The following is a 14402-nucleotide window of genomic DNA, read 5'->3' as shown; positions in this document are numbered from 1 at the left end:
CATGTTCTATTATAGTTCTGTATTGGTTAACTATATACTAGAATTTTATTATTTTTCTAAAGCCAACCACAAGAATCATAACTCTTTTTATATCTTTGATGTTACATTATCTTTGCTTTCAAGTTCCTTTTGCACTACCAAAAAAAAAACTGAATTCATTCATATTGATCAAACAAAAGCTGCACGTACTACAAACAACTGGTAGCTCAATCTTCATAACTCTCATCTCCTGACATAGCAGCAAAATCATCTCCCTCGTTTGTTACCTGTAGAAAATTCATTTCCAAGTCTCAGGCACATAGTGTATGCAAGCAAAGTGGTTCCAGAGCTGTGGATATGAATGAAGTGATACCTGTTTTTTGTCCCAGTCCTTCAGCTTTGGGTTTGCTAACATGTAGTTGTCACGTAGAGGAGCCCATGCAGGAGCTTCTTCTTCATTTGAATTTGAAGATTTTTGAGCCTGCCGACAGAATCTCACCAGTAAATTACCAAGAATAGACTTATAGCTAACAGCTCTTACTAATGAAACTAAGTTCTTCACAAGTTCGTTCACGGTATAAAAGCAGATCAAGACAGGCTAACTTGCTTATATGTTCAACTAAAGCATATACAGAGAGAGTAGAAGACAATGTAGAGTATGCCAAACCTTGGAGTCTGATCTAGGTGTTTTCCCCAGCTCCGAGAAGAATGCTTCTTTTCTTCGCTTCTTTAACACTGATGAATGTTACAACAGAACAAAAAACAAGTTAAAGGGCAAGAATAATACAGTGTGGACACAGAAAGATTCATGCCAAAGATCAATATCTAAGGACTTTACCTTTAGCGTCCTTTGACCTTGAAGCATTCAACCCCTTCTGAGCATGTTGAGCCTTGTTTACCTGTTTGAGACGGAACAAAGTTTTGAATAAACCACTCTCATAAACTAAACAAGCTAAAAAAAAAAGAAGAAGTAGAAACAAACTTACAGCATTAAAAAGCTTCACCACTATGAGTTCATGGAACAAAAACAGAGTCAGTATCCAAAAGAAAAAGTAACACCAAACAATCTTCAGCATTGATGACACCTTACCTCCTTTAGTGGCAACACCTATAAGAACCTTCTCATGAGACTCCAAATGGTTAGCAGGTTTAACATGTCCTTTCTCAGCAACCTTTTTAACACATTGTTACATTAACTCATCATCAAAACCACAAACACACAGAGAAAACAAGAATAGTTGACTTAAAGCAAAACCAAAAACCATACCAAATATTTTGCCTTTCTAGCCTGACCCTTAGCCTTCTTCTCAGCTTCCTCTTCAGATAGCTTCTGAGCTATTAGATTCTTCTGTGCTGATAAAACAGGTCCCTGTTCCACAAACCCCAACCGCAAGTTTTAATCAGTGTTCTAAAAATCGGTTTAGGAATCGCCTAATCGGCAAATCGGATCAGAATAAAACATTTTTTTCAAATAGCCTCTTTAAAATATCCTCTAGCAGTTCAAAAAATCCGTCTACGCATTAAAAAAAAAATCGGTCTAGGCGTTCTTCTAAACAATAATCCTGATGTCTAACCAACACTCAGGTGTTCAAAAAATCAGGCATTCAAAAAAAAAAAAAAAAAAAAAAAGGGTCTAAGCGCCCTTCTAAACAATAATCCTGACGCCTAACCACAGCCTAACTATTTCTTGAACATTGTTTTAAATATATTTGAGTAAATAGAATTGAGAACTCTCTCACCAAAGCATCATCTCCTTTACTCTTCATGATAGATTTAAAAGCCATCTTGAACGCATTACACCCATCATCAGCAGCGAACCTAGTGATACCAGACTGAATCTCCCCGTGGTCTTCCCCATCAGAGTTCTCGTCCTTGTCCGAACCATCTTCTTCCTCTTCGACCTCGTCGTAGTTCGGCCCCATGTTAGCATCAGAGAAGATCTTCTCGCGGATGGTTACCTCTGGCGCCTTCTTAGATTCGTCATCTTCTTCGTCTGAGTTGTAGTCTCGCGCTCGCTTCTGAAAGAGCTTTTGCTTCTTCTGCGTGAGCTTGAACCTGTCGGAGGAAGGAGGCCGTGTCTTTTGCTTCTTGTTCTTTGACTTTCCGCCGTTCTTTAAGCCGACTCTCCTCTTTCTTGTGCCTCTCTCGGCTACCGCCGTGTGAGTTTCATCTCCGGTAGACATTTTTAGTTTTTGATGGCGGCTCGGCTCTCTGTGAAGTTTCAAGGCAGGACAGGGAGGGATAGGGTTTTGTATCCTTTAAACCTTTTGCTTTAATTAAACGAACATTTGTTTACATTGCTAATCTAATCGCATAGCTCATTTAAGAATAGAAATAATTGAAAATACATTGGTTTTATCAGAGTTTATATTTTATATTTCTTTTGTTAATAATATATAAAATATATTTTTTAATTTTTTTTTAACATATTTTGTGGTTTATTAAATTTTTTATATAAATGACACTTCACAAATATCAATGGAAAAAAGTTTGCCAGCTACGTGATGTTTATTATAATACATGTCATCCGATGTATCATAATGTGTCAATAACTACACAAAATTTATGTTAAATACATGCCACATATACGATGTAACAATTAATATGGTGCAAACATCACAACAATGTGTAATTGATTTTAAGATAAGTTAATGGAGGTTACTCTGTAATTAAAAAAAAAAAATCTAAGCCCGAAATAAGAAAGGAAAACCCGACCAGACCCGACCCAACTCCGTAAAACCTACCCGCCATAACCCTTCTTCCCCAAATCGATTTCGTTACGAACCCTAAATCGATTTTCAGAAAGAAATTAAACAGAGAGAAAGAGAGATGGAATTGAGTGGAGGATCGAACAATAAGCTAAAGAGCAAGACAACTGAAGATAATGTGATTTGTTACTGTGGGTTTCCGGCCAATGGTTTATCTTCATCGAGATTGTGTCACTGTTAGCAAAAAAAATACATAAGAACATGGTGAAAGCCAGCGGTTCATTCTCCAAGTAAACAAACAAGGGTTTACAGTTTATTACCTTTCTTCCATTAGCCCTTTTGGATTCAATTTCACCAAACTAGGATTCGGATACGATTTCACCAAACTTGGATTCGGATTCCGATTTTACCAAACCTTCTTATAAACCTAGAAATCGACGGCCTTTCTCTGGCTCTCAAGTCTCTCTCAATCTCTCTCTCTTTCTCTCTTTTCGAAACCTCCCAAAAAAATTTCTTTGGAACCCTAAAACTAATGAAATCGTGATTTGGAGAAGAAGGGTCATGTCGGGTCGGGTCTAAGGGATGGATCTGGTCGGATATTGTTAATCGAGTTTAACTTTATAATATTACGGATTGACCCCAACAACTAAGGTTAAAATCAATTAGACCGGATTATGATGTTGTTAACATATTTAATTATACGTCATATATGTGGCATGTATTAACATAAACTTCGTGTAGTTATATTGACACATTATGATACATCGGATGGTTTCCGACATATTATAATAAACGTCGCGTAGTTGGCAAATTTTTTCCCATATCAATCGATCAAATATCAAACTAATTATATTTTTGTCAATAATTTATTTTATTAAAATTAATATTTGAAAATACTTAAAAATAATAATTTCTATCGATCTTGTCTGCTTTACATTAAAAAAAATTATGCTCTAACTTTTGGTCAAAGAATTGGCACAAATATATCAAAGAACTAAAAATATCTAAAATTAAAATACGATTTGGCATATGAAAGCTTCCCTTAAATGTTGAACATCAATGTATAACTTAGGTTTATGTAAATAGCTAAAGTTTCAAGTTAATTACATTATTTTTTGAAATAGATTGATATTTTTAAATAGCTAAAGTTTCAAGTTAATTACCTTATTTTTTAAAATAGATTGATATTCGTAAATAACTAAAGTTTCAGGTTAATTACTTTGCTTTTTCAAATAGATTGGTATTTGTAAATAGCTAAAGTTTCATGTTAATTACCTAAATTTTTTTTACAAGAAGCTGAACATCAGTCATAACTTTTGTAAATAGCTAAAGTTTCAAATTAGATTTAAAAAAAAAAATCAGTTCAAAAAAATTATTTATTTTTTTGTTGAAATAGATTAGTATTTGTAAATAGCTAAAGTTTCATGTTAGTTACCTAATTTTTTAAACAGATTGCCATATGTTAGAACTTAAGTAAAACAAGGGGGTTGATAGGATAAATATACAATAAATTAATTTAAAAAGAAAACAAAAGATTTTTAAGTAGAGATCACATATCCGTCGTGTTGCGCTTCATCGTAGTTATCGTCGCTCATTCACCAACCAAGACACTCTGTTTTTTATACAACACTCTCTCCCTGTTCCAGCTATATTGCAGAACTGATTGTCGTTATCATATACGGAAACAAGTCACTTCTTTCACTTCTCTCCGTCCTTCGCGCCCTCTCTGAACTGAAGTATAAGGTAAGCGATCCCATTAGATCTCCGCATTTCTCGTGAACCTCTTTATTAAATCGATCTATCTCTTTGATGAGACGTGTCCATTGTCGACTTTCAACCATTCGACTCCATTTTGTGTAGATTTCCGATGGCCCATTCAGCAGATTCCGTCAATCCCAGAGGTATCTCTCTTCACCACACACTCTTCTCTTCCTGATTCTTCTGTTTTATTAAACGAGTGTTGTTACAGATGTTTGCATCGTGGGTGTTGCACGCACTCCAATGGGTGGCTTTCTCGGATCTCTCTCGTCCTTACCCGCTACAAAGCTTGGATCCGTTGCTATCACAGGTCTGTTTTTCCTTAAAAAAACAGAGCAGTTCTCTGTTGTAGGGGCTAGCTATGTAGTTGACTCTGCTTTTGCTTTTATTTCAGCTGCTCTGAAGAGGGCAAATGTTGACCCGTCTCTCGTCCAAGAAGTTGTGTTCGGCAATGTTCTTAGTGCTAATTTGGGTCAAGCTCCTGCTCGTCAGGCTGCTTTAGGTGCAGGGATCCCTAACTCTGTTATCTGTACTACAGTCAACAAGGTGTGTGCTTCAGGCATGAAAGGTGAGAACTCTGTTTTTTTTTTATATATCGTTCCATGAAAAAAAAGACGAGGGAGATAATGTTTTCTGTGTGGTTTCAGCGGTGGTGATTGCTGCTCAGAGTATCCAGTTGGGGATCAATGATGTAGTCGTCGCGGGTGGCATGGAAAGCATGTCTAATACACCAAAATACCTGGCAGAAGCTAGGTGAAATGATGCATATGCATATATCTGTTTCAATAGTTTCTTATTCAAAAAAAAATTTAATGCAGGAAAGGATCTCGGTTTGGTCATGATTCTCTAGTAGATGGGATGCTTAAGGATGGACTGTGGGATGTCTATAACGACTGTAGGATGGGAAGCTGTGCAGAGTTATGCGCTGAGAAGTTTCAGATAACTAGGGAGCAGCAAGTATGTTGTTCCTTAAATCTTTTCTTGAATTAAAACCGTGATGCTTGTTGTATGTTTATTAGGTTTCATTGAAACGCAAAACATTAAATAGTTGATTTGGTGTCCTATTGATGAATATGCAGGATGACTACGCTGTTCAGAGTTTTGAGCGTGGTATTGCTGCTCAAGAAGCTGGCGCCTTCACATGGGAGATCGTCCCGGTTAGTATCATCTTTTGTTGATGCCATATATATATACTTGGTGAATACAATAACTGGAGATTGGTCATACAGGTTGAAGTTTCTGGCGGAAGGGGTAGGCCATCAACCATTGTTGACAAGGATGAAGGTCTTGGGAAGGTGAGTTATGTGTCCTTTTGGTTATATAGATTATACATTCATTAATGCCCTGATATATGTTCTCCTAGTCCTGCGGGTCAGTTTCTTCGGTTAGCTCGGGTCGGTTAGTTCATAATTCGGTTAGTTCGTGTCGGTCGAAATCTCGCCGAAATGAACCGGAAAGAAATTTGGTTAACATTGGTATTGTTTGGTAATTTTTTTCTTTTAGAAAACCAAACTAACTGATTACCGAAACAAAAACTGAATTTTTGTTTTAGTTGCCGAATTGAACCGGACCCTCTAACCGAAACAAACTGACAGGTTTGGTTCGGTTAATAACCGCAGGCCTATGTTCTCCAGTGAACGTGAACTTGTCTTTCTTTTTTTTACTCACCTGTTGCATACTATTTTTACATGTAAACAATAAATGAGAACTAAATTAGTATGCTTTGCTACATGTATGATCTCTTACTATCTCAGTTTGATGCTGCAAAACTGAGAAAACTCCGTCCGAGTTTCAAGGAGAATGGAGGCACTGTTACAGCTGGAAATGCCTCTAGCATAAGGTTATATTCTCATCAAGAGTTTTAACTTCTGTTTTTCTTAAGTAAAGTTTTTTGTTTCCCTCTGAACAGTGATGGTGCAGCTGCCCTTGTCTTAGTGAGTGGAGAGAAAGCGCTTCAGCTAGGACTTCAAGTACTCGCAAAAATTAAAGGTTATGGTGATGCAGCTCAGGTACATCAGTTATGATACTGCTCTGCCTCCCTTTCTTAAAATGCAGCATTTTTAGATGTTTTGTTCCATTCATTGAGTGAGACCCAAACCCTACAGGAACCAGAGTTTTTCACTACTGCTCCTGCTCTTGCGATACCAAAAGCTATTGCACATGCTGGTTTGGAATCTTCTCAAGTTGATTACTATGAGATCAATGAAGCATTTGCAGTAAGAAATAACTGTCTTCTTCCCCCTAAAGAATGCAGAAAACTCTGTGATGGCTAATTTTTACTGAACTGCCTTTTTTGCAGGTTGTAGCACTTGCAAATCAAAAGCTGCTAGGGATTAGTCCGGTCAGTCTTCTTACATCATCTGAGTCTACTAAACCTCATCTTCTCAATCAGCTTACTCAAGTGTTTTCTTTTGGCATTCAACAGGAGAAGGTGAATGTAAATGGAGGAGCTGTCTCCTTAGGACATCCTCTAGGCTGTAGTGGAGCCCGTATTCTAATCACATTACTTGGGATACTGAAGAAGAGAAACGGGAAGTACGGTGTGGGAGGAGTGTGCAACGGAGGAGGAGGTGCTTCTGCTCTTGTTCTTGAACTTGTTTGATGCATTTATGAATCCAGGTAACTTGCATTCTGAGTATTGTTCATCAATCCAAGAAGCCGGAAAATAAAAAGGAACATGTGAAACTCATGATCTCCTCCCATGTGCGTGTGTTTGTTTTCAGGTTGGTGAACTATATAGACGCATGTCACGTATCTATCTTTCTTCCAACTTCCAAGAGTCAGTGATTGCAATTCAAGTTTGATATTGGTTGGTCCCTCAATAAACGAGTGATCTTTGATGTTGCTAAATCTATTTAGTTATATGAACTCTGTTACTGTTTCTGTTTCCGTACTTGGTGACCTCAGTTCTCAGTTATGAACCTATTCATTTTAGACTTCTAATGATAGTTTTACCATTTGTCAAACCCTTTTGCTAGTCGGTGTCTTCCTCTTCTTTGTAATGAATACTTTCATCTTCATGCAAATCATGTTATTGTTTTTTTCTTTATGATATCTAGTCACCTCAAATGTACACATATTTGAAAAGGTTGTTCATGCCATAGTTCAATAGCCCCGCTACTTCGGTTTTCCGAAACCGATCGGGTTTTGGTTAACCGAATTTTTTAAAACCTATTCCGAAATTAACAGAATTAAATTTTGATTCGGTTCGGTTATTAGTTAATTTCGGTTTTCAAAATTATTTCCAAAAATACCATTTTTTTTGTTTTCGATTAATTCCGGTCTAATTTTCCAAAAAAAAAAATCGGATATTTTCGGTTAAATTCGGTTATTTCGGATATTTTTGGGTTTTTCGGTTAAATTCGGTTCGGTTTTCGGATATTTTCGGTTATTTTTGGGGTTTTTTGGTTTTTTTTTTAACTTTTAATTTTTTAAAAAAATCGAAAACCGAACCGAGCCGAAAACCGAATTACTTTTCAAAATCGTACCGAACTAAACCGAAACTGAACCGAAAATTAAAAAGTTCGGTTCAGCCCGTTCGGTTCGGACAAAAGTAGCAGGGCTAGTTCAAGATATGTCACTTAATCACTCACTTGTCACTGCACGTAGTAAAAGTAAAACAAACGTAGTGATTATTATCTTGTGGAGATGCGTTTGCTTAACTGAACAAGCCCTTAAGTGAATGAAAATTTGGTTCATGGGCTTCTTTATTGTGAGTAACCAACACTAGACTTGTGTTGGTTTTCAACTACAGCCTACAGGGTAATTTTGGCCACATTAATTTAACAAACTGATGTTAGTTTTTCATAATAATAAATGTTAGCTATACGGATTTTATATATTCGCATAATTAAAGATGTCAAATAGGTTTACCTATCCGGTCCCGTCTCGTCCCGTACCGCGGCGGGTTAGTCATCGAGCGGTCACAGCGGACCTGTCCCGCTCGGGCTGCGGTCCTCAGAATGCCGGCCCAAACCCGTACCGCAAAATATATAGGCCTTCGTGGGCCGTCCCGCGGGATGCCTCCTTATCAAACCGCCTACTACAGCCGCTTCCTTTTCAAGTTGAAGAGTTGTGTAAGAGAGTTGAAGAGAGCTCATTAAGATTCACTAAAACCTTATCAAAATCAATGCCATAAAGCTCTGTTTGTGCTTGCGTTCTTGAGTTAAAAGCTTTTTTTTGTTATCAGCCTAAGATTTATTAAGTTTGAATCTGATTCAGTTGTTTTCTTTGTAATAACTTGGCTCAAGTGTTGTATGTCTTCATCAAACCATCTTTCTTTATAATTCTTTGGATTTCAAAAAAAAAATCATGAATCACTTTGTCAAATTATACAAGTGACATGATATACAACTAACTTTTCTCCTAAACAATATCATTGTAACCAAATTTAATTTAAGAAAAACACAATTTCACAGTATTGAAAATAAAACCAATCAACTTAAACAAGAAATCCATATTGTAATAAAACAATTCATAGTTGTGTGTAATAAAAAGAGAAAACTAAATCAAAGCACCACCAGAGCTCGAATCGTCATCGCTGGAGTTGGAGTCGTCATCGCCAGATCTCGAATCATCATCACCGGAGCTCGAATCATCATCACCGGAGCTCGAATCATCATCACCGGAACTCCTTATGTTTTCTGGAGGAAAAGTCACAAAAATACTCCTTATGTTTTCTGGGGGAAAAGTCACAAAAATCGTTTTCTTCTCACACTCTCTCTCTCTAGTTTTTTTTCAGGTAAAAAAAAAATACAGGTCCATGTAATCCCGCATGACCCGTTTCGGCCCATCCCGCAAAAAGCCCAGTCCCGCAAAGACCCGTCCCGCGAGACCCGCAAATTTGCGGGCCTAGAAAACCTGTCCCAATACCGTCCCACTACGGTTCTTTACGGGACTGGCCCGCGGTCCAAGTCCATGATTGTCATCTCTACGCATAATTGTTTATTTAATCATTAGAGGACTAGGACGAATTTCCAACTTAGGAGCATAAAAATTATGGTTCAAATATAAGAATGGTCTTTGGAAAAGAAAAAATATATATGCATAAAAGAATGGTTATAACTTATATATATCTACGTATGTGTATTGTGTAAGTAAAGTATATGTGAAGATGAAATTGGATTTGGACAGATGGGAGTGAGTGTGATTGTTTGTTTGTTTATGGGAGGGGATGTTTGTGTGCACCCTTTTTCTTCTTTGTTTTCTTTATCATTGTACTTGAGCTTTTATCTCTTTATCCCCTCCTTAACCTTCTTTACTCCTTTAATCATTACCAAATCCTTCTTAATTATTTAATTCACTTACTAATATGTACATGAGCTGCGTATCTTATTACCCATTCGTCTTTTCTTCGCGTTTTTTCTTTACTTGTTTTGGCGTTAGGATTGACCTAATGTTTGCATGGTGTTCTGCGCTTGTCTCTCGAACTCGGTAACTTATTATATGACAACGCGTATATCAGAAAGTCTAGCTAGACATTATTTCTTAAACATTGGATACCAATTCCTTAGCTTGACATTATTTCTTTATTGCTCTTTTCTGTCACCTACTACTCTTTTAGTCAACTATTACTTTTTCTATTTAATTCTAACATTTGTTTTGTCTATATTGGATTGTAATTTGTTTTTATATATCTATAACTTCTTGTTGATAATATATATGAGTAAAATTTTAAGAAATCTTGTTTTGAGTAATTTCATACAATAGTCATCAATCAGATGTTTTATATGAGTTTTGTTAAGTTTTAAGTGGCAGCAGTTGAACAAAAAAAAAAAAAAGTGGCAGCAATTTTTTTTATCAACTGTTCATATGTTTAAACGAAGTTTTCGTTGATAGAATGTCATTTCAGATAACAATTCCGTGTCTGATTTACATGAGAAAATACTATGTTTCTCATCATAGCATTTTATGTATCTTTATTTCTATTTTTATTACCACAATGAGGGCCGGCCCTATAAAATTAAAAGCTGGAAACAAACAACAAAATTTGGATCTATTAGTTAATAGATTTGAAAGAAAAAAACATGAAAACACGTTCAAAAAGGATTTTAAAGGTTCGAACTTGTGACCTTTCTCTTTTTCAAACAACATGGATAAACCAAATAAACTACTGAAAATTTTAAGATTATAGGCCGAAATTTAACATATTCTTGACAGGGTTGGAAGCAAGTGCTTCTAATGCTTGTACCCAGGGTCGGTACTGACCACAATAATGATAAAAATAAAACACAAGAAATATCATGGAACTATTGTAAAAATGTCTAGTAATTAATCAATTTACCAAATATATACATATTTTATATAAGTTTATGTTAAACAAAAACAATATAAGTTTCTTATCTTTACAATTTTTTTTGTTAATGACATTAAGTTTCTTACATGATTGTATATGGAAATCTAGTAATATATATTAATAAATACCTATACTATCTTCTATAGTTTATCCGTAATCTCCGTTGTTTTCCGCGTGCTTATAATCGATCGATTGGTCGATTTCTCAACAAAGTTTAGCAGAACTAACATGTTGAATCCCGATTTCTATTTCAAACGAACCAATCTTGCAAAACAAGGAAAAAGACGTTAGTGTTATTTTCACAAAACAATAAAATAAAATGTGTATCTCCTTTTCCCGGGGAGTTAAATAAAGAAATCCTAGTCAATACGATAAAATATATAAGGTTGACCAATTGGATGCAGGACGCTGCATATGTCACAGTTTTTACAAAGTACAAACACTAGTCGTCGAAAGAGTAAGTAAATATTTGAAAGAAACTAAATGAAAGAGCATCAAACGTTTCAACTATATGATATATTGATCTTTCGTAATTATGTTCTTGTTATTGACTGGATTCAATGTTTCCATAACTAGGATACACGAGTTTGTGATTAAGAAAACCAATATAATATATAATCGGCATACCAAATATGCTTAACAGACAAGCCCCCTTATATTCAAAGTTACCACCACAGGACAAACAAACCCTATCTATTTCATTTCCTTGTCGACATGCATTTCAATAATTTTATACAGTGAATACATCTTGTTATACGTATAATATACGTATACAATGCACACAATGTAACATATATAGAGGCTAGGACAGCTGAGTATTAAAACGAATTTCGGGTTTTGCTATTTTTGGCGAAATTCCAACGCTAAAAGACAACTAAATAGTTACTTGTTGACTAAATGCTTGATAGATTTTTTTTTTTTGAAAGTAACTAAATGCTTGATAGATGCTTGTTGATTTTTTTGGCTCTCAGATAATGATCTCATTTTTCATGTCATTCTATCTTTTTCTGTCTGTGTGGCAGTCTTTTTTTTTGTCTTTGCATTTGGATGCTAGTGTACGGCTATTGTTCGTTAAACTGATGCAAATTTATGCTTTGTAAGATTTGCTGGGTATATATTTCGTTTTACTCTTTGAAACAAATCTATTTCTCTTTAAAATAGATAAGGAAAAATTGAAAAATGAGACACTTTCAACTTAGATTTGTCTCAAGGACTTGTAGAAGATTATTTAGATAACTAAGATTTATATTTCTTTTAATACCATTATACCTTTCAATTAACTTAATTAATTTTAATATTTCGTAATTGATTTAAGTTTTTATTGAAAAGGAAAAAAAAGTAAAAAGAGAATAAAACAAATCGTTTTACCCTAATTTTTTTTCACTTTACTCATCTTCTCTGCCGTACCTTCAACAGATATCAATAATGGCGATTTAGTGTGAGTGAAGAATACTAGTTTCTTCCTCGGAAATCATCAATTTTTTCGTCTCTAATCTCGTTTTCATCTTTCTCTGTTCTCAGACACGAATAAACGAATTGGATATTTGTTCTTCCTCTACGGTTTCGTCGGACAGGGTTCTTATTTCTCTACGAGTCTCGTCGGAATACCTTCACACTCTATATCATCAATTTCATCAAAATCTCACGTTTCTAAACACTACGTTTGCGATTACTTCTTTTGATTCTCTTAATCCTTGATCATCGTCGTTGATCTTTTTTTCCTCCCCCTTGTGTTCTATCTCGGTTTGTTATCTTTCGAAATCTTTTGCGTGGATCAATGTGTTTTTGTTCCATTTGGTGCTTCTAGAATACTCATGTACCGTAATGTTTTGCAGATGCGCAGTTTATGTGAAAGATGTTGAATCGTTAGATGAATTGGCTATGTTTGATCAATAGCATCTCTGATCTGCCTGTTTGATGGGCTTTAGTTCTTCTATAACATCTTAACTTAGATTCTGACTGCATTATCAATATTTTTATTATTAGGTTTCTTCAGGTGGCGTATCATCGGCAGAATAACGTGCATGAGTCCTTTTTTTTTAAATAGTCTGTTTATATCTTTTGTTTATTACTCGCATAAATAATATTTTTCTATGAATCTTTGTCGTGTAGTGCATGTGATGTTAAACATGTAATATATTACTGAAATTTTAAATCTTGATGACACTTTGATTGTTTTGTAGCTAGAAGCAGTGAGTACAGTTCAAGATGACTTCGAAAAGAATCAACATGGAGCTTAGGGACCTCCAAAGGGACCCTCCAGTGTCATGTAGTGCCGGTGAGTATGATGGTGTTTTTCAGCGTTTATTATAATCTGTGAGCTTTTTGTTTGGATTCCAAAAAGGCACCACTTTGACACTTGGGTTTGGGTAAGTTGGGATCTTGTATACTTACTAAGGCACACCTATAGTAGCTAAATCTAGCAAACTCAGTAGATTGTGAATGTGTTTTTATGTTACAGTATGTGTTATTTTGGTTCTAATGAAATTGATGATGTGTGTAGGTCCTGTGTATGATGATATGTTCCACTGGCAAGCGACTATTATGGGTCCATCTGATAGCCCTTTCTCTGGAGATGTGTTTCTTGTTTCCATTCACTTCCCACCAAATTACCCCTTCAAGCCACCAAAGGTAACAAAAATTCTGTAATGGCAGTATTTGTCTTGACATTCGTGGATAAACTAATAGATTCTTTAATGTGCAAATGCTAAAGTGCTAAAAGAGATTGATGTTGGTTTTTCCACAGGTTCTTCTGTCGATATAATCATTGCTGACAGATCCAAACCGGTTCCAGAAATAGCTCACACCTACAAGACATACTGTGTCAAGTACGAGAGCACTGCCCGAGGACCCAGAAGTATGCAATGGGATGATGATGATTGTCAATAATAATCGCACCAGTACATTGCGTATTTTCTAAGAATATGAGAAATAAGAATGAAAAAACACTGAGTGTGGCATTTGCTTGGTTGCTTTATTAGTTCTATCATCTTAATCCGTGTGTTGGGTGGTGTACATGAGCTTTATATTGAGACATTTTGAGAGCTTGCAATGCTTTAAAGCCAATAATTGGCTATTATGATTATGATGAGTCGCTCTCTCTCTTGATAGTGTTGAATGAAGAATATAATTCTTGACAGGTAATGTATTCAAGAAGTTAGCAGCTTATTTATCCCTTTTCAAACTGAAAAAGATGGAAAAATGGAAACAGAAAACATTGAGTTCGGTGTTAAGCCACCAGTGAGTTCTGCAACTTTTAGCCACAAAAAAATCTTAAAAATTTACTCTTACTTGTCGATCATTGCTGATAATAATGGGAGGATTCCCTCATTGATTTACCATCTTATAACTAAACTCGACATTATGGTTCACCCCATAATCCTCACACACCATGATCTTAAGCTGCTCCAACAGAGTAGTAGTTTCTAATGCAACCATTCGACCACGCCTTTCTTTGTCTACCACGAAACTCCACTCTTCACTGCAACTAGACATCCATTCACCAGATTTGACATAGATTAGAACCATGTTGTATTGATAGAGAGAAGAGATGATTATGTGGATGAAGAAGAAAGAAACACAAAGAACGAAGAGGAAAAGATCGTGGGAGTGGGAGGAGAAGAAAAACGTGGGAGAAAATATTCTTTGAGAGATTTAGGGTA

General features: G+C 35.7%; 2 protein-coding genes across 3 annotated transcripts; one reads left to right on the top strand and one right to left on the bottom strand.

Moving 5' to 3' along the window:
- Positions 1 to 73: 73 nt before the first annotated feature.
- Positions 74 to 2243, bottom strand: LOC106428099 (RRP15-like protein). 2 transcript variants are annotated; one of them, XM_013868846.3, is made up of 8 exons: positions 1719 to 2239; positions 1247 to 1348; positions 1070 to 1151; positions 966 to 985; positions 818 to 878; positions 647 to 714; positions 353 to 460; positions 74 to 266 (listed from the first exon to the last, which is right to left on the bottom strand). In XM_013868846.3, exons 1-8 carry the CDS (start codon positions 2160 to 2162, stop codon positions 207 to 209), a joined length of 945 nt encoding a protein of 314 aa, XP_013724300.2. In that variant the 5' UTR covers positions 2163 to 2239; the 3' UTR covers positions 74 to 206. The 2 variants fall into 2 exon arrangements, with proteins under 2 accessions (XP_013724300.2, XP_048625607.1); XM_048769650.1 differs by having other exon boundaries at positions 966 to 1151; positions 1719 to 2243.
- A 2053-nt stretch (positions 2244 to 4296) lies between these two features.
- LOC106428091 (acetyl-CoA acetyltransferase, cytosolic 1-like) lies at positions 4297 to 7492 on the top strand. The gene is made up of 14 exons (XM_048769649.1): positions 4297 to 4429; positions 4546 to 4588; positions 4657 to 4755; positions 4840 to 5013; positions 5093 to 5198; positions 5264 to 5402; positions 5525 to 5602; positions 5675 to 5740; positions 6200 to 6285; positions 6355 to 6454; positions 6551 to 6661; positions 6745 to 6786; positions 6871 to 7064; positions 7169 to 7492. The coding sequence occupies exons 2-13, from the start codon at positions 4555 to 4557 to the stop codon at positions 7045 to 7047; spliced, it is 1212 nt and encodes a 403-aa protein (XP_048625606.1). The 5' UTR covers positions 4297 to 4429; positions 4546 to 4554; the 3' UTR covers positions 7048 to 7064; positions 7169 to 7492.
- The last annotated feature ends 6910 nt before the right edge of the window (positions 7493 to 14402 follow it).

The sequence above is a fragment of the Brassica napus genome, chromosome C9 (assembly GCF_020379485.1).
Source record: "Brassica napus cultivar Da-Ae chromosome C9, Da-Ae, whole genome shotgun sequence".
Classification (NCBI taxonomy): Eukaryota; Viridiplantae; Streptophyta; class Magnoliopsida; order Brassicales; family Brassicaceae; genus Brassica; species Brassica napus.
The sequence above is the reverse complement of the archived record's forward strand: the minus strand, read 5'-3'. Positions and strand labels throughout refer to the sequence as shown.

Excerpts from the sequence above, each read along its gene's own strand:
- LOC106428099 (XM_048769650.1), bottom strand. The coding sequence starts at position 2,162 with ATGTCTACCGGAGATGAAACTCACACGGCGGTAGCCGAGAGAGGCACA. Across the intron at positions 1,349-1,718 it reads GTAAAGGAGATGATGCTTTG|GGACCTGTTTTATCAGCACA; the intron begins GTGAGAGAGTTC and ends TTTGTGGAACAG. Across the intron at positions 461-646 it reads CACCTAGATCAGACTCCAAG|GCTCAAAAATCTTCAAATTC; the intron begins GTTTGGCATACT and ends TTCTGTCGGCAG.
- LOC106428091 (XM_048769649.1), top strand. The coding sequence starts at position 4,555 with ATGGCCCATTCAGCAGATTCCGTCAATCCCAGAG. Across the intron at positions 4,756-4,839 it reads TGGATCCGTTGCTATCACAG|CTGCTCTGAAGAGGGCAAAT; the intron begins GTCTGTTTTTCC and ends CTTTTATTTCAG. Across the intron at positions 6,662-6,744 it reads AGATCAATGAAGCATTTGCA|GTTGTAGCACTTGCAAATCA; the intron begins GTAAGAAATAAC and ends CCTTTTTTGCAG.